This window comes from Sebastes fasciatus, chromosome 18 (genome assembly GCF_043250625.1).
Source record: "Sebastes fasciatus isolate fSebFas1 chromosome 18, fSebFas1.pri, whole genome shotgun sequence".
In the NCBI taxonomy this organism is placed as follows: Eukaryota; Metazoa; Chordata; class Actinopteri; order Perciformes; family Sebastidae; genus Sebastes; species Sebastes fasciatus.
In genome coordinates, this window is record NC_133812.1 from 24,322,764 (window position 1) to 24,341,803 (window position 19,040).

A 19,040-nucleotide genomic window follows, 5' to 3' on the forward strand; every position below is an offset into this window, starting at 1 on the left:
AAAGAAACATATGGTGTAAAATAACTTTAGAAAATAGATGGATGGACATGAAGAGTAATTCATTTTATTATTATGATTATTTTGTTTCCGTCTTTAGCGCTCACTGCTGTGTTTTTTGCACTCCAAGAAGATAATTTGTGTGTGTTTAATGCTGTGACATCTCTCTGTTGGGTTTTCTGATGGTACATTTTTAGTTTAAAGCCGCAACTAATTAACCTTTTCTTATCACTTAATCATTTAAAATAGAGAAAAAGGCCCATAACAAGTCCCCAGAGACTGAAGCAACATTTTTATACTGCTTATTTTAAAATCCAAAACCCAAAGATGTTCATATAATCATATAAAACATTAAAAAATAAATAATTTGGAACCAGAATGTTTGACATTTTTCATAAATATAATGATTATCAAAATAGCTGATGATTTATGTTCTATTGATAATCAACTGTTTCAACACTATACGAGTTTCTGTGAAATTTTAGTTTCATTCATGTCTTTAGCTCAACATTACATATTTTATTTGTATCAGATAGAGATGAAATGCTTACTTTGATAGGTTCAGGTGGTATAGGGGGACCACTATATGTGTAATTGCTGTTTTTATAGGTCCGGAAGAATGGTGAAGTCTGCAGACAAAGGAAAGAACTTACATTACATGATGGCCTCAAAATATAAAAAAAAACATGTCAATTCAAAAACATTATATACTGTTAATAACAGAAGCTTTGGAAATTAATTTATATTTATATTGACTCTCTATTTAAACACAATTTCCCACCTTGGTTGGACATTTCAAGTTAGTGTCTGGAGAAAAATCCTGCACGGTTGTCTTATTGCCCAGAGGTTCCAGCTGGGGAAACAAGAGTCAGAGTATCATTCAGCAATTCTAATTAAAAATACACTGTTACATAAAACGTGATGATCATATACATAACAAAAACACGTTGTCATGTTTATAGTATTTTAACGTAGTACAGTGTTGAGTTTCTATTCTATCCAGACCGTAGGATAATGGAATATATCATGTAACCTTAATCCATGACTGTATTTGGTAACACTTCATTTTACAGGTCCATAAATTTCATGGTAATTAGGTGATAATTAGCAAGTAACCTATTTGAAATTTCTTTAGAATTACTGCCAAATTACCCCAAATATTTACCTCAATTTATCGAAAATTACTTTATTATAAACATTATTTAATTTCCCAGTCGCACCTACGACTTGAAAGTTGACGTGAACACTCTTAAAGCCATAATTACAATGACTCCGATATTTCTTTTTCACAATACCTACTGTATGTCTAACTCTTATTAATGGTGTCTTACCATGTTGTTCCAAAGGGAGCGAGCCATCAGCGTCTGGGCTTTCTGGCTGAGATGGAAGCAGTCAGCACTGAAGTAGGAGCGATCAGCACGGCCATCCTGTAGAAATGGTATGTTAAAGGAGTCGTAAAATGTAGGACTATAATAGGTAGGCCAATGCAATACGGTGCAGGCTATAGATAAAGTCTGTGCAGTCCACATGTGAAAGCTTTGTTACTGACCGGCTGTCTGGGGACGATGACTTCTCTGAAGAAAGGCTGGACGACCACAGTGAAGTCTGAGCGAGTGTCGTACCGGCCTGACTCCACGAGCTCTTGTAGTAAATTCTTAAAGAAAGAAAGAAAAGTGTCAAAACCTGAAGATGAACTTGACTGTTTAACAATCATAGTATGTCTCTTTCCTACCTGATAGCCTCTATTGAGGTCTTCCATCGTTTGCAGAGCTTTAGAGCCGGGCTCTGGCAAGATGACACAGGGACACAGAATACTGGCAAAGGAGGGATAACAAGGTGTTATACCACTGATTATTTATTAGATTTTCAATATCTCAGTGAGAATTTTAAATTGATACTCACTTCACCAGCCAAGTTGGGCATTTAAGTGAGGTGTCTTTGTGCATTTCTCTCAGTGGGGCAATTTGGAGAGGCTCTACTAAGTTCACCAGAGTCCGAGGCACCTGCACAAAGACTCGATTAATGCTCACAAACAATCATCCAGACCAACAACGTATATCCAGAAATGTAGCTGTTCATTTTTACCTCTTTGTGTAGATAATCCAGGCTCTCTTGAATGGTACGTATATAATTCTCTTCAGAGTAAAATAGCTGTAAAGAAATGGAAAACATTTTCACGTTGTTTCTTTTGGCCCCTCCGGGAAACGACTATTACGAATATTACTCCAACGTTAGTACTCACAGAGTTGTAGCAGTGGTCACAGATGTCGTTTCCACCGATAAAAAGGCTGATCACCTTCCAGTCTGATTCAAAATTGATTCTCTGTACAAGAAAGAAGAAGATGTCAGAGAATGTGAGTATGTGGTGGTGTTAAAAGGGACGTTTTTTTAATTAAAAATTTAAAAATAGGTAAAGAATAAATATTAAATTATAAACTTACACTGTCATTCTTCATCCTGTCCACCAGGGCGCGCACCTGTTTTGGTACGTCCCTTAAAACACAAACAAAGTAAAATATCGCAATGAAACAGCAAAGATTTGACTCATTATGTCATTATTTATTATTTATTATGCATTCATTCATGTGCAATATCAATGTATACCACTGTGCAATATCAATATTTTGTGCATATTTGATATGTGCAATAATGTGTTTCAACCTTTCAGTCTGTCTACTATTATATTTTTTTATATTTTTATTTAGTTTTTTACTGTTTACTTATTTATTATATCTTCATTGTTTAATTATTTATTAGATCTTGAATAAATAATTCAAGATAATTCAGACAATTAAAAGCACATTTTTTTTACTATAAATATATTATTATAATAATAAATATACAGTATGTTCATCAAATTTCTACTTTCTTTTAGCTTTAAAATAAAAAAAAAAAGATTATATCGATAAAATTATTTTAATTCAAGGTCCAGAAAAAGTTAATAAAAAGATTATTTTAAGGCAAGATTTATATAGTCAAGCTACTATTTCCATATTCAAGAATGAACATTTTTCCCTCTCTTTTTAAAATATATATACATATGCATATGACAGTTTTTATTATTTTATATGGCTTTTTATGTGATAAAATAGGATAGGACTCACTTGGTCCTAGCTCCGGCTACAGCCTGGTTGAGGAAAGCCTGGTTAGTTTGCTCTTTGCCCTTCCCAAGAGAGTAGCCCGTCAGGTTGGAGTTAAATATCTTTAAGATGTCTGTTAGAACAAAGAAAATAATAATACAAAATACCTTTAACACTTTAACATGTTATTTGAACCAGATAGAAGAAGACTCACTGGGCAGCGTGGTGACAGTTGTGAGGTTTTCATCTCCACCAACGCTGTAAAAAAAAACAGAATGTTAAAATTATGACTTAAATTTACTTTCCAACTAAACAAATGGAGGGTCATAGAACCACATTCAACACTGCAAGACATATAACATTAGCATTATGCTGCTATGTTGTGTGATTACCTCCAGGATAAACCTCTGTACTGAGTCAGGACGTCCAGGACGTTGCTCGGTCTGGATGCGATACCATTCCCTGCCTGACAGAACGGACAGTGTTTCAGTAACATGATGAAATAAGACACAAGTTCTCAATATTTTACAGTACACAAGGCTATTTTTTTTACTATAGATATTACTGAGACCCACATCGACCAGTTTTTGTCTTTTTTTAGGGCGGTACAGGGGGTCTTTAGGGGGAGATAGGAGGTCAACAGTAGATGTCACATAGAAGTGGTGTACATCATCTGAAAGCTGGGAACCTGAAGATTAATTTGAGATGCTGCTCAGCACTGTGTGTCAAATTGTTCTAGTCATAGATAAGAAATAAACATGAATTAATTAATTAAAGTACATTTTGAAAGTGTTTAGAACATTATGATAGAAGTGTATGATGGCCATGCTATCTTATGTCTCATAAGATGTTGCAGCAATTTCTGGGTTGAGACCATTTGTTACACAGATTTGGTGCAAATGTTTTACAATCTTTTACCACTCAAGAATTGATAAATATGATCAATAATCCCTCCAAAATACTACATTAAGACACCAAGACCTTGTGGAACGCCATAGAAAAAGCCAGGCTATGATTTGGTATAAAAAACTTTTGACATTTCGGGGAATGTTTAGTTTAGAAATATTAAAACACACCATTTTTAGAATAGGCAAAAATAACACATTTATACCGCATGCAAAAAAACTGCAATGTTTTTTCCCAAAACTGCATGTGATTATCATAAAGTGGGCACGTCTGTAAAGAGGAGACTCGTGGGTACCCATAGAACCCATTTTCATTCACATTTCTTGAGGTCAGAGGTCAAGGGACCCCTTTGAAAATGGTTATGTCAAGGACAAACCTTCACCTTACTGTACAGAATATAACATTATCCACTAACTTGAGCCACTAATATACAGTATTTTACTGGTCACTGTACACTTCATATTTAGTATATGTTAGACTCTAACATATACTAAATATGAATATGAATAGAAAATAGATCTTAGAATTAGCACCATAATTTGCTCTAACAGTTAGAGCAAATTATGGTGCTACTTCTAAGATCTATTCTCAGTCGCATTTTATATATTTAATTCTATTTGGTACTTTTGATTATATGGCTAATATTTCTATCTACTTAAAAGAATTCATAGAATGAGAGAATGACTCACAGTCAGAGAGTCTCCCACAGCAGCCACCACGTTGATATCTGCAGGCCGGAGTTTATGAACTGAGAACATAAAGAAGACACGTCAGACCAGACGCTCTAAACTTAATGAATTAGACAACACAGGACTTTCACAGAGACTGTACAGTAATGTAATACATAGAATTGTAATAATAGCAATAAAACCAGCTAGAAATACTATATAGTAGGATAAAAATAAAGTACTATTTGAAAGAAATAGTAGATTATCAGAAGCTATGTCACATAATATTAAAAACAATGACATAAGAGGTTACTTAAACAGAGATAGGCATAAAACTTAAAATGATAAAATGATAAATATACAGATTATTGACAAATGAAAGGAAAAAAAACACAATTTATAAAGTGTGTTATATATTTTGTATGTCAAGGTGGCACCTTTGTTTTGTATTTTCATGTGTTCGTGTGTCATGCACATCACACATCAGAGCTGCAACAATTACTCGATTAGTTGTCGACTATTAAATTAATATTAACTATTAACTATTATCAATTAATCAATTAAGAGTAATTATTTAAGAAAATAAAGTAAAAATTCTCTGAATATTTTCTGGTTTCTTTACTCCTCTATGACAGTAAACTGAATATCTCTGAGTTGTGGACAAAACAAGACATTTGAGGTCGTCATCTTGGACTTTGAGAAAGACTATTTTCTGACATTTTATAGACCAAACAACTAATTGATTAATCGATAAAATGATTGACAGATTAACTGGCAATAAAAAAAATCACTAGTTTCCGCCCCAGTGTATATTTGAAGTTAAACAGAAAGACAATACCTCATCAATCAATTTCAGTGTGCTGGTCTTGCAACATGAACACATGAACACATAATGAATGAATTCCCACCTGCCCATTTTAATGTGATAAGTCCCCCCAAAAAAGCATTATTTGGCTTTTTCTAGTCAACTGAAGAGTCACCCTGATAAACATGTAAGTGTAAACCATGTTACTGTACCTGAGGTGGGTGTGGAGTTCGAGGGGCTGAGGTCCTCACAGGGCATCTTTGTGCCTGTAAGCTGACCGGACACACAGAGCAGATCCACAGTCAGAACTAAACAGGAAGCGTACCACACTGCCACAACCTCCATTCAGGCTCAACACCTCACTGTACTCACTGGGTGAAACAGAGGAGAGGCATCACTGTGGTGATATGAAGGAGAGTTTCCCTCCGTCCTCAGGAAGGGCCGCTCCTTCGGGAGGGATGTAGATAGCCGGAGAGGAGGAGGAGGAGGGATGAGAAGAAAGAGGTGGGATGAGGAGGAGGAATACTAGTAATACATTGCATCTAAAGGTGCATTTTAACATTCTAATATAACTGCATGAGTGTGAGTTTGTAGCTCAGTTCCTCACCTCAGTTGGACATGGCAACGTGATGATCTTTCTATTGTCTTCTGTGTTATGTTGGCCACTTGTGGGCTGCAGCTGAAAGACAGAAAACTCATTGTCTTCATGCTTGCGACAGAGAAAAACAATGACTCTGTATGTATACATATATGTGTGTGTGTGTGTGAGCAGTGGTGGAATGTAACTAAGTACATTTACTCAATTTGAGGTTCTTGTACTTTACTTGAGTATTCACATTTTATACATCTCTATACTATGTATCTTCAAAATTTGGTGACATTGAATTTGTTGTTTTTATTGTGTTCCTTTATGGATTGAGATGCATTGCTGTAGATAAAGCTACCCAACTATAAAGGATTTAAAATTAGCACACCTTTAACATCTACAGCAATTAAATGTAACTTATACATTAATGCAGCACTGATATTGATCCAAAAACATCATATATAATATAGCAAAACACTGACAGGTAAAATTGGACCTTTACTTTTGCTTATGATACTTAAAGTAAATTTTGTAGGGCTGCATAATTAATCAGAATTTTATCATAATCACAATATGAACAAGTGCAATATCCATATCGAAGGAAGTGCAATATTTGTTAAAGGCAAAATATGTGTCAAGATATCATTCTGAATTAAATATTGTGGTGCTGCAGAGATGTCCTGGCCTAAACATTGTATTCTACAGACTTAAGAAAACATCTTTGTTTGGTACAGATCCCCACAAAAATCACAGCATAATCATTTTAATATTTCTTTCAATGAAAATGAGAATAATTATGTAAAAATTAGCACTCCTTCCAATATCGTGAATCATATCACAATTGCAATATCAGTCAAAATAATCGGTCAGCCCTAAAAAGTTGTTGTAATTACATACTTTTACTTGTAGTGAACTATTTCCACAGTGTGGTAAAGGACCTGAATACTTCTTCAACCACTTCACGTGTGTGCGCGTGTGGGAGGTAGATTAGATTGCGTTAGGCCTCACCAGGTTTGTCCACATCTGAACCATCAGCTTATCAGTTTGTTGAGACGCTCGTGACCCAGAGAGCGGCTTCCCACTCTGTTGAAAGAACATCAATAACAAACTGTACGTTAGATACAGAAAGTACATCTTTAGTAAGATAAGAGATGTTGCCGTCTCAAACGGTTACTTTTCTGTTGTTCTGGGCATTTAAGTTTTCATAGTCTTTATTGATATTAAAGAATAGGTTAATTGTAACTTTGAATCATTTCACGATCACAGGAGAAGATTTTACTAAAAGACATGTTGTATGAAATAGTTGGCAGGATTCTTAGATACACGTTCTTTCATACATCACTGGTTTTTGAGGCCATTGTGAAAGATGATACAGCTCCCCTCAGGTACCAGTAAGGATTAAAGGCCCTGACGCACTTAGGCGACGGTCGGCAATTGGACAGTTTCGGTGAGCATCTATTGGCCGAGTATTTTCGGTATGTCCCGCACCGTCAGCGGCGGAGCCCAACGGTGAGAGAAATCACTCTGATTGGCTGTTCAGCTTAAACGAATCAGTGTACGAGCAGACTACCGCCACCTGCTGGTATGGAGAGTTATTTTCTCTCACACAGGTGCAGGGCGTACGTGCTAACTGGCCGCCGGCTGTAGTCTTTGCAGTGTGTTCGAGTGCAACTTGACGGCCAAAACAAAGGCGACGTGAGGCGACTCAACAGTCACCCTTCATCGCCGCTAGTTCTTTGATGTCGGGTTGGTGTGTCTGGGCCCTAACAAGGGATGCAAAAGTGAACTCACAGAGACAGATGAAAGGTCTGTGATGAAAGGTGCGTCCTGCAGAATGACAGTGAAGTCATCTCTGTCGCCGTACCAACGCTTCTTTACCATCAGCTCATCCAAAGACTCCTGCTCAGTGAAAAAGAGATGAGAAGAACATTTCACAGCGGCTAAAACAACCAAAGGAGCGAATGAATCTATCAGATGAATAATGGGCAAACCTGCAGAGCATGACTCAGCATGACCCTCTGAAGTCTGGCTTCTCCTTCACTATTTGTCTCCATGCATCCACACATCCTGTCAGTAAAACACATTTACACGTTAAAACTGTACATTCAGAGAAAAAAAAATAAAAAAAATAGTGTAATTCTACATATGAACTCACTTGTTGTGGAAACTTTCACTCTCTCCATCCCACAATGCAACACTGACGATGGTGCGCTTCAGCTGCAACACAGTGAAGTCAAACAAAATGTCAAATGGATGAATATTAGCAGTAATAGCGACTGCTCGAAAAATACATTATACATTGTGAAATATACCTGAGAGTGCAGCAGCTGCAGAGCGTCGTCCACCTCTTCAGCCACGGCTTTGATAACAGACTGAAACTGTGCACAAACACAACAGTCTGAGACTTCAGTCACCTTTTCATTCACTTGTCAAATGACATTTTTTTCTTACTATTGTTGTGAATTTACGATGCACTTTTAAAGGTTTCATTGTCAGGTAATAAGAGACAAAATAGCAGCTATGAGGAAGCATTTATTTCTCTGCCTCTGCACAGTTGTTTGGCGCTTATGGTCCTTTTAGAAGCTGTTGGTCGTTCTGTAAATCAAACTACATCTAATGCTAAATACCTGAAATAAAATACATTATTGAAGACGTGGTATCATCTTGGAGTCTGACGCTGATAAGAATTTTTCTTAAACTCTGCAACTTCAGTGTTTGAGGCAACAAAGTTTAAAGAAACAACTCTGTAAAGTATTTTTTCCTTAAAAAGGATTTTGTAACATCAATATTAAAGTATTTTGCTGTCTACCTGCTGCTGCTCACAGGCACAGAGCTGATCCATCTGAACAAAGAGAAGAACCAGCTTCCAATCTCTGTCCACATCAATGACCTGGAGGAGGAAAACAAAAAAACATCAACCACTTTAAAAGGTTGCTACTTTTTACTTTTTGATTATTTAATAGTTATTTTTTTTTATCCTTATAAATATCATAGACTGTATATATATATGGACGCATCTCCACTTCCTCCCACTGTACAGAAGTGAAGCCAAATATCACAGATACATGAGCTGCCATCTTGAGATTTGGAGCCAGAGCCGCGCTGGAGCCGAGCTGTTTATAGCATCAAATAACTAATTAAAAAGGACCAATATGTAATATATTTCCTGTGATAAATCATAAAATGACCGTGATAGGTCATCATAAAGAACCATGCTGAATTGAAATACCGGTTACAGTACAGTATGTTCTCCTTCTGAAATTTCCGGTCCGGTCTGGAACGTGTGTTTTTGATCGACTGCCCATTTCGACACCCCGCTGCCACATATGAAACAAACTGGCAGCAAAACACAGCTTTCTGCAGCCATGGAAGCAAGCAAAAGATTTGCTAAAACTCTCATGAGCCTCGCTGCCCGACGACTTAACTTAACCTTAACCATTCAAGGTCAACGCCTAATCTTAATTAATCTTAACCATCTCACGAAAGTTTCACAATTTGCGTGGTACCTTCTAGCCACGACCAGCTGTTATTGTTGTCCATCTTTATATGTCTACGATAAATATCCTTTAAGATTGGGAGTGCAGACACTGGAGGACCTACCTGATTGTTTTGGAGGTGGAGGGACACTTCCTTTGCCTGCTCCACCAGCGTGCTGCAAACCAAATGAAACAAGGAGAAAAACACTAATTATTGGCAGAATTAAAAAAAAAAGCTGCAACATTAACAAGAGTGACATGAGCGTTAAAGGCAGCAAGAGTCATTGGTACGATATTTCTCATGTGTCTGATACAAAGTGCTGTCTGTACCTGTGTTGAACAAACTGAGGGGCGTACAAGTTTGTTTCATCAGAGAGAGGACTGATGATTGCAGGATTGAACAGGATCATCATCTCTGATGGAGAGACATTAATACAAGTTTAATACCAGAACCCAGAACTTCTTTTCCCACGTGGCTTGTAGGTGAAACCATAGTGGAGCTTAAACGATTACTCCAGTAATCAAGTCGTCAAATGACAGAAAATGTATCTGCAACAATTTTGATACTTGAATAATCCTTTTAAATAATTTAAAGTATAAAAAGCACCAAACTTTACTGGATTTTAACTTTTAATACGTAAATATTTTCTGGTTTTGTTGCTCTATGATAGTAAAAATAGATCTCTGAGGTTTGAACTGTTAGTCGAACAAAACATTTTTTACTATTTCATGATATTTCAAAGATCAAAACAATTAATTAATGAATCAAAAAAATAATAAGTAGATTAATTGGTAGTGAAAAATTGTTAGCTGCAGCCCTAAAACAGACAGATAAGTTGATGTGACCGTGAAAATATGAATTGTTAGTCATCAAAGCTTTCAAACATTAGCAATTTTTAACACCCTTAAATATGTAACAATTGATTGAAGTAGGGCTGGGCAATACGTTATACATCATCAAATTAATATAAAAAATGCCTCTCATATATATTTTACTATATTGTTTTTCGATCGCGGTATAGGCTAGGCCTATATTCGTTTCTTTTTTCTCTATAATTTCACTTAAAACTGTTCATTTTGCATTCAAGTTCTTAAAATGAGAAAATGTACAAAATTTTGTCTGTAAACTAAACACTAAATTTGACAATAACATACCGTAAATATCTTCATTCTAATAAAACAAATTATTACTGAAAACATTACAGAGTTTCAAAATGGTTAAAAATCCTGTGCTGACATTTTAATCAGAAGAAATCAAATGTTAATTTTGTTCAACAACTGTGAAGTTCCTGCTGTCAGTTTTTTATCTCTATGAACGTTTTATTTAATGAATGACTTTCATGAATGAGATAACAGGCCTGGTGGTGTGTGGCGAGTGTATTGGGGTTCATTGATGTCAATTATCACGGTCAACGTAGATATCAGTGTAGTAAAGATACCGCACAGTAGTGTAATAGAAGGTCATATCAACCTCTTCAGAGGAATTACACTGTTTATTTAGATTGTAAGTCAATAATAGTGAAGGTTACATTTTGATTTATCAGCAGCAGAGCTTTTCCTTCAAGCCTGCTTGAACGCAGCGGGGAAAAAAAAATAATTAAGTAAATTATTAAATAAACAATTGTCTTTCTGTCCCATAAACACTACCAACAACAAAATAAAACTTTTGATCTTACCTCTGAGTCTTGATACCACCGAGGAGAGCTCAGTGCTGCAGGAAAAGAAAAGACCACAGTGTGATTATGTCTCTGCATTGTTGAATTTTATAACCTTGTGGTGCAAATATCACTCCATGGTTGAAACTAACAGGTGACCTGTTGCTCACCTGTGCATGTGAAGTCCGATGGAGGAAAGCACAGCCACATCTGAGGGCGTAACGCTGTTAACTTGAGGGGGAAAAAAATTATATAAAATAAATTTCTGCACTGATGCACAGGGGGATTTGTTTTGTTGTTAATCAGATAGAAAATATGTTTGTAGTGGAGATATGAAGGTGGATGAAAAGTGTTGATACAGTAAATTGTTTGTGATATTTAATATTCAGATCCTTTACTGCAGTAAAGGTAGCAATGATACACGATAGAAATACTCCTGCAGTGAAAATGATACTTATAAGTAATTATAAAGTTAAAAGTATGTAGAGCTGCAACGATTAATCAATTAGCTGTCAACTGTTAAATTAATCGCCAACTATTTTGATTAACGATTAATCGGTTTGAGTAATGTTTTAAGAAAAAAAAAGTCAAAATTCTCAGATTCCAGCTTCTTAAATGTGAATATTTTCTGGTTTCTTTCCTCCTCTATGACAGTAAACTGAATACCTTTGAGTTGTGGACAAAACAAGACATTTGAGGACGTCATCTTGGGCTTTGGGAAACACTGATAGACATTTTTCACCATTCTCTTACATTTTATAGACCAAACAACTAATCAATTAAAGGGACTATTTGTAACTTTCAGAAATGCTTCTTAACAGCGACACCTGTGGCCGTGAAATCAACGAAAGTCAGCGTCGGGCTCGCGCTTGCTCGCTCTCAATATACCTGAACGAGCATCACTCAAAACAGTGAGGCGACACACGTCAGCTAAAACCACAATATCACTCTATATTTCAGCTGCTTGGCGGTAATGTTAGCTGACCAGACGAAGGTCTCTCCATGAACATGATTTAGATCTGATCCTAGTGTTGGCTTTTCCTGCCTAAGTGCAGGCTGAGGCAGCGGGGCTCTGCAGCGTGTCTCCCTGCTCTCTCCACCCGCAGCCGGAGAGAGCAGAGGAGACACCGGCACCCGGTCGGTAACGAGAAGACAACGTAAATCTGTAGAGCTCTCTCTCGGCTGTAGAGCTCCGTCACTTCACAAGACACGGAAAACCTCTGTTGGTCTGAAGGAGCTGCAGCATTTATTTCTGCACAAACGTCCCCTGTACATTCACTAGATATTCTCAGAGCTAAACTAACTCTTCTGCAGTGTGTAGTGAGCGCGCGTTCACGTCTAGAGGTGGAGCGAGCTGAGCTGTCTGAGTGAAGGCGAGGAGGCAGAGGAGGAGGGTACAGCGGCTACACGCGAACATGCGAGCGCGCATGTGTGACGACCCGCTACATTTATGCGCGTACAAAGTTACAAATAGTCCCTTTAATCGAGAAAATAATTGACAGATTAATCGACAATGAAAATAATCGTTAGTTGCAGCCCTACAAGTATTTAAGTTTTAAAAGCAAAATACACTTAAGTATCAAAAGTAAAAGTATATCAGTAACGTCAGGTCTGTCAAATAAATGCAGCGGAGTGAAAAGAATAATATTTCCATCAGAATTGCAGTGAAGTAGAAGTATAAAGTGGTATGAAATGGAAATACTAAAGTAAAGTACAAGTAACTCAAATGTGTACTTAAGTACAGTACTTGAATAAATGTGTTTAAGTTACATTCGACCACTGATGTATTTACTGGTACAGAATATTCATTGATATACTAGAGTATTTCACCGAAAATGCACCTTCAAAATCAATAATGAAGGTTTTATAAATCAAATGTATCATATTTATATGATTCACACTAGAGCTGCAACGATTAGTCGATCGACAGAAAAATAATCACCAACTATTTTGATAACCGATTAATCGTTAAAGTAATTTTTCATGCTAAAATGGCAGAAAATGCCGTTTTCAGCCTCTCAAATATTGAGATTTAATGCTTTTCTCTATTTTATTTCTGATTGAACTGAATATCTTTGTTTTTTTTGACAAAACAAGACGCTTAAAGACTTTGAGAAACTGGGACATTTTTCACAGTTTTCTGACATTTTATAGACCAAACGATTGATCTATTAATCTAGAAAATAATCGTCAAATTAATCAATAATTAAAATAATTATAGTTATAGTAGTCGGAGCCCTAATGTACACATTTCCATCCACAGTAACAGTCGGGGAAATCAACTGAACTTGTAGCCATTAATGTAATAATCAGACTTACCATTTGAAGGGGGCGACTGAGAGGGGAACGTCTGAGTGCAAGGGAATCCAGTTACTGAAATCAGAAAGATTACACCATTATGAACATATTATATATAATATAGTGGATCAAATATCACATTTACAACGCAACAGCCATGCAGAGTATTTAAATGTGCTGCTGAGCAATGCACAAAATATTCTGTATAACTATTCTTCTTCTTCCAACTTGACCTTTACACCTTCTTTTTGCACCACAAGCATGACAAAACGTGTCTCCATGTGCTCAGCTCAAAAGTGCTCAAACCCACTCCTCTTTAGGAGGCACACAAATATATTACAGATATATTATATTATATATTACAAGATATTAATATGCTACAATATTGGATCAAATATCAATCTAAGTTGCCATGCAGATTGTTTTTAATTCACACCGTTTTGTTGTCATTTCAAAGGAAGTAATGAAAGTCAGAATCCAGCTTTAACCCCCCAAATGATCAAGTTTACTACATGATTTATAACATTTAGATCCGCTATAGAAATTTAAAACTGTGTCAGATTTTAAAAACTGCAGCATTAACTTGAATGACATGAGCATTAAATGAATTAGTAGAAACCTGTTGTCCCTGTGAGCCCCAGGACTGTGAGCAGAACCAGCTGTTGAAACATCATGTCTCGGATTTTCTATGATTTTGTCCTCGTGGATCTTTCCTGCACCCTTCCTCTCTGCTCTCCCTGCTCGGTGGTCAGCTGGCTTTCTACCTATCGTCATTAACACTTATACCTGGTCAGGATAACTGATAATGACATCATTAATGAGCTCATGGGGGGAGGGACTGGCCTTCTTGTCCAAAGGACACAGGGCCATAAGGTTTTACAAGGAAACAATGACACTGATAATGAAACGTTTTATAGTAATAATGAGTGAGAGTGAACTTCAGGGTGTTAATGGGATTCTATCTCTGGACTATCCGAGGGTTTTCGCTAAATATATTTCTCTTTAGATGTAATTTGACATGACTCTCTGTTCTTCAAACGTGTTTTCCAAATAACATAGCTGTTGATAAGCTAAAGGTAATCTGCAGATACACTGTAATGACTGCCATAATCCAGACATTTAGAGTTACAAAAAGAGGTAACTTTAAGGCTCTAGCATTTCTCTGTTAAAAGACTAATACATTATCTGTTGTGCTGTTAGACAAGAGAAGAGACTCAGGTCTTTCTCTGTTGGTTTAACAAGCTACATGAAACACAGACACAATATTAATCTGTTCTGTAGTTATGATCACATCTGCACATCTGCATCGACACAGCATGACTTCAGTTGTTTTGTCTTCTGTGTTAAAACTGTATAATTGTGATGATTTGATGCTTCTAAATTATTCTACGGATGTTCAGCATCTTGAAGACAAACTTTATACGCTTTCTGCTAATAGGCTCGACACACATCTGTACAGTGGTGTAAAGTCACTTGAGGTACTTGTACTTAACTTGTACTCTACTTTGATTATTTCCATTTTCTGCTGCAGTACTTTATACATTTACTCCACTACATCTCAGAGGCAAATATTGTACTTAGCCTACCAGCTTATGCTTTGGATATACGATCATATACTTAAGTGTAAGGACAAGTTGTGTGTTAACGTACTGGACTATATCTGGGCTATTCCTAATATATGAGTCCTTGACCTCGCCGTGACAACAATGTAAGGTCATGAATTACGCCACTTTGTAGGCTGACTGTTACAACAGATACATGGTGTGACAGGGCGAAAACAACACCGGTGCAAAGAGGGAGAAGATTATATTGGTTAATAGCATAAATAGTTGTAGCTATCTCTTTTTTTTATCTTTAAGATTTTATGAGTTCAATGATGGTAAACAAGAAATTTCCCCTCCAACCGTTCACCCTGTTGACTTCATGTCAGATAAGATGTCAAATAAAATGTCTACACTCCAGTGACAGAGTTGGAAAAATCATTTGTAAATTTGGCTTTATGTGGGGTTTTTTGTCCCATAATCATATGAAACATTTGTATTTATATCCACTTAATTATTGGAAAACAGTGGAGATGCCCTTAAAACATCTTTTAAATCTCACTGTGCAAGAAGATGCTTACTTAATATCTTTATATCAGTCACCTCGACAATACAGCCAGAGAAACATGTTCTATTTTTACATATCAGCGATGCTTCAGAGTTGTAAAGCTCGACTATCTCTTATCTCTGCTCTGATTACAGAGTTGATGGATGGCCAGAAGGAATGTCAAGAAGTTAAGAAAACAACTAACCGCATTTTTTACTACTAGTGCTCTTATGTCGTAAAGTACAGACGTTTATACTGCCTCTAATCCCGCCAGCATTATTAAATAATTTGGACAGCTGCTCATAGAGTCACAAACTGTACAACGTTGAGCTGAGGTTCGGTTTGTACTGAAACAATGAAGTCATGATCTCTATAACTGTGCGCTTGTTGCTCCCAGCAGATCTTATATGCTGCAGAAGAAAGGATGAACGTTGTCTCTATCTAAGAGTCGACTCCAATCATGATAATTCAGATATGGAGGTTGCGCTGCCTTTTACAGTCTGTTATCTTCCCTCAAGGACACTAAGTCGACACGAACCGCCTGCTGAAGCTTTTATCGCCCCGATCTACGCTAATCTTTGAACAGGCTTAGATGGGCTGAACAGTTTGTCCTGTTTCATCATCTGCTTATCCAAAATGACAACATGATGGTCATCCTCACTGTCTGTACAAACATGGCCTAATTTGACCTGCTGGGATTAAAGCACTTCCTTCTTTTTCTCAAGAAAAGGTGCAACAGACCGGATTTCATTAAAGGTCCCATATCATGCTCATTTTCAGGTTCATACTCGTATTTTGTATTTCTACTAGAACATGTTTACATACTATAATGTTAAAAAAAACTTTATTTTCCTCATAATGTCTGCCTGAATATACCTGTATTTACCCTCTGTCTGAAACACTCCGTTTTAGCGCATTTCAATGGATTTACAACAGAATTGCGTTGCTAGGCAACAGCTTGGGTCCATGTTTACTTCCTGTCAGCTGATGTTATTTACATACACTGCAACAAGGATAATAATAATAATATTGAATCGTTATTAATCGCATGATTGTCCATAGTTAATCACAATGAATGGCACATTTTTATATCTGTTCAAAATGTTCCTTAAAGAGGCGGAGCAGCAAAACGTGATTAAAAGGCTTTACTAGTGGATTTTATATTACACCTATATCTTTTTTTATTTGGATGTATGTCACCAGGTGAATCCCATTATCTTGATTTTCCTAATCTGAGTTGTAAAGTTAATCCGCTGATTACAGGATTTTTTTTTTATAGTACATGATGATAAGTACTTGGCTGTGTATTAATGTCTGGGTAGCACAAACAGAGCGGTGTGGCCTGTGGTAACCTTGATCAAACGCTAAATTGGTCTATAATATTTGATAACTACGTGCACTTTCTCCTGCTTACATTCTCTTCCTACCCAAAAGGCTGTTAACACCGTAGCTGTAATGTATTTACCTTTCTGCAACATTAAATTAATTAAACACAAATGGATATTCAACACCTGACAAACCAGGGACTGATCTTAAAGGATAAGGCTGGCATTGCTCTACATTTTCCTATCAACAATCCCTTAAAAAAGGACCAAAACAATTAGAACAGGGGTCAGCAACCTTTTTAGGCAAAAAATAAATAAAGAAATCTGTCTGGAGCCGCAAAACATCTGAGCATTGTGATGAAGGTAACACAGTTTATAGTCTAAGTATATACTATATAAGTCTAATGCAGTGAGGGCCAAAAAGCAAATGTACTACGGAGTATTAGGGCCACATTGAGGGGAAAAACATCTGAGATTTCCAGAATAAAGTCATAATATTACGAGAATAAAGTCATAACTTAATGAGAAAAAAGTCGTAATATTACGAGAATAAAAGAAAATAACACATAAAATTACTACTTTATAATATTATGACTTTATTCTCATAATACTTTGACTTTTTTCTCTTAAACTTATGACTTTATTCTTGTAATATTACGACTTTTTTTTCTCCTAAACCTATGACTTTTTTCCCATAATATTATGACTTTATTCTCGAAATCTCAGATTTATTTTTTTCCGTCAATGTGGCCCTGATACGTACCATAGTCCTACAACAATGACAAAATAAAAATGAAAATGTAAACAAAAAAACTGTTATTCATTTTCATTTTTATAAATCCACAGGGAGCCATTGGAGAGGAGCTGAAGAGATGCAGGTTGCTGACCCCTGGACTAAAGGAAAGGGAGAAAGCACAAAAGCATAATAGGTCCTCTTTAAACTACACAAAAATAATAATTTGAGACTGAAAACTTGCTCTTTTTGTCATGAAAATGGTTCAATACAAAATTAGCATGTGAATATCTGGCAGAAATGGCTTCCAAATCTTTAAACTAGCAAAACATACCAGAAATTAAAAGATGTAGAATGTCACCTGTGCAAGTGAAACCTACTATATATACTTATTTTATTTATCATAATCATTATAGTGTTTACTTTACTATATTTTATTTAATCAACATTTTATTGTTGATCATTATCTCTTTTATTCTATTTAATTAAAATCTCAATATTTTAATACAATCTGCTTATTTTGTGTAGTTTCATAATTTGTATTTATTTATTTTTATTGTTATTTTTTATTTCCTTGTATTTTATTTATCTTTTATTATCTTAAATACCCATCTTTTATTGCTCTCTTATACACTGAACTTTTATATTGGTTGTTTTGGTGTGCATTAGTCTCTAAATCCATTTTTAACATTCTACATTTTTGTCAATCGTCTGTCCAGCACTTTGATTTGCATTTGACTTGTTTGAAAGGTGTTATATAAATAAAGCGTGATTGATTGATTGATTGATTGATAGATACTACCTGAAAATGTTCATTTTCGTTTATTCCTCTCGTGTTTCAGTCGTTTCTTCTTCTTAATTAAGGTGGTTTCTCCTCGAACAAACATTTTATCATTCTGGGAAAACAGCAGAAAACTTATAAAGTTAGTTTGTTTGGTTTTCACCTCAAATTCTTCTTCTTCTTCTTCTTCTTCTTCTTTGTAGTTTATTGGCGGTTGGCAAACCATCTTAGAGGTGCATTACCGCCACCATCTGGACCACTGGAGTGTGGAACAGGAGATTGTGCACAAAAAATAAATAAATAAATAAAATAAAATAAATACAAAAAAAATAATAATAAATAATAATAATAATAATGAGAAAAGCTCTAGATTCGTTTAACTAAATCAGTTTCTTTATTATTTTTTATTTTAATTTTAATTTTTTTTTTTTTTTTTATTTTCATTAAAATTTTTAATTTTTTACATTTTTTATTATATTTTAAATTTTTAATTTAATTTTTTTTTTTATTATTTAAATTTAAATTTTTTTTAATTTTATTTATCAGAGATTATGGCTCTGCTTGTACCGCCAAGCAGCAGCCCTCATGTGCGCTTTTGCCTCAGTTTGAATGAAAGAAAGCACGGGATTGGTCAATTCTTCC

The 19,040-nt window shown here is 35.7% G+C and overlaps 1 protein-coding gene across 6 annotated transcripts in view; it reads right to left on the reverse strand.

Annotated features, from left to right (window-relative positions):
- Positions 1-18,590, reverse strand: part of LOC141756208 (phospholipase B1, membrane-associated-like) — a 25,420-nt gene extending 6,830 nt beyond the window's left edge. The window contains exons 1-28 of one of the 6 annotated variants that reach the window (XM_074615765.1): positions 18,562-18,590; positions 13,493-13,546; positions 11,344-11,404; positions 11,195-11,229; positions 9,849-9,933; positions 9,643-9,694; positions 8,855-8,932; positions 8,355-8,420; positions 8,198-8,259; positions 8,034-8,109; positions 7,834-7,941; positions 7,051-7,125; positions 6,064-6,135; positions 5,829-5,903; positions 5,669-5,729; positions 4,673-4,731; positions 3,470-3,543; positions 3,292-3,335; positions 3,102-3,210; positions 2,439-2,490; positions 2,240-2,320; positions 2,083-2,148; positions 1,900-2,000; positions 1,730-1,811; positions 1,547-1,651; positions 1,329-1,424; positions 779-850; positions 549-626 (exon numbers count right to left, since the gene is read on the reverse strand). In XM_074615765.1, coding sequence (XP_074471866.1) covers positions 549-626; positions 779-850; positions 1,329-1,424; positions 1,547-1,651; positions 1,730-1,811; positions 1,900-2,000; positions 2,083-2,148; positions 2,240-2,320; positions 2,439-2,490; positions 3,102-3,210; positions 3,292-3,335; positions 3,470-3,543; positions 4,673-4,731; positions 5,669-5,729; positions 5,829-5,903; positions 6,064-6,135; positions 7,051-7,125; positions 7,834-7,941; positions 8,034-8,109; positions 8,198-8,259; positions 8,355-8,420; positions 8,855-8,932; positions 9,643-9,694; positions 9,849-9,933; positions 11,195-11,229; positions 11,344-11,351 — 1,872 coding nt within the window. In that variant the 5' untranslated portion in view covers positions 11,352-11,404; positions 13,493-13,546; positions 18,562-18,590. The other 5 variants (XM_074615764.1, XM_074615766.1, XM_074615763.1 and 2 more) reach the window with 5 other exon arrangements.
- Between the last annotated feature and the right edge of the window lie 450 nt (positions 18,591-19,040).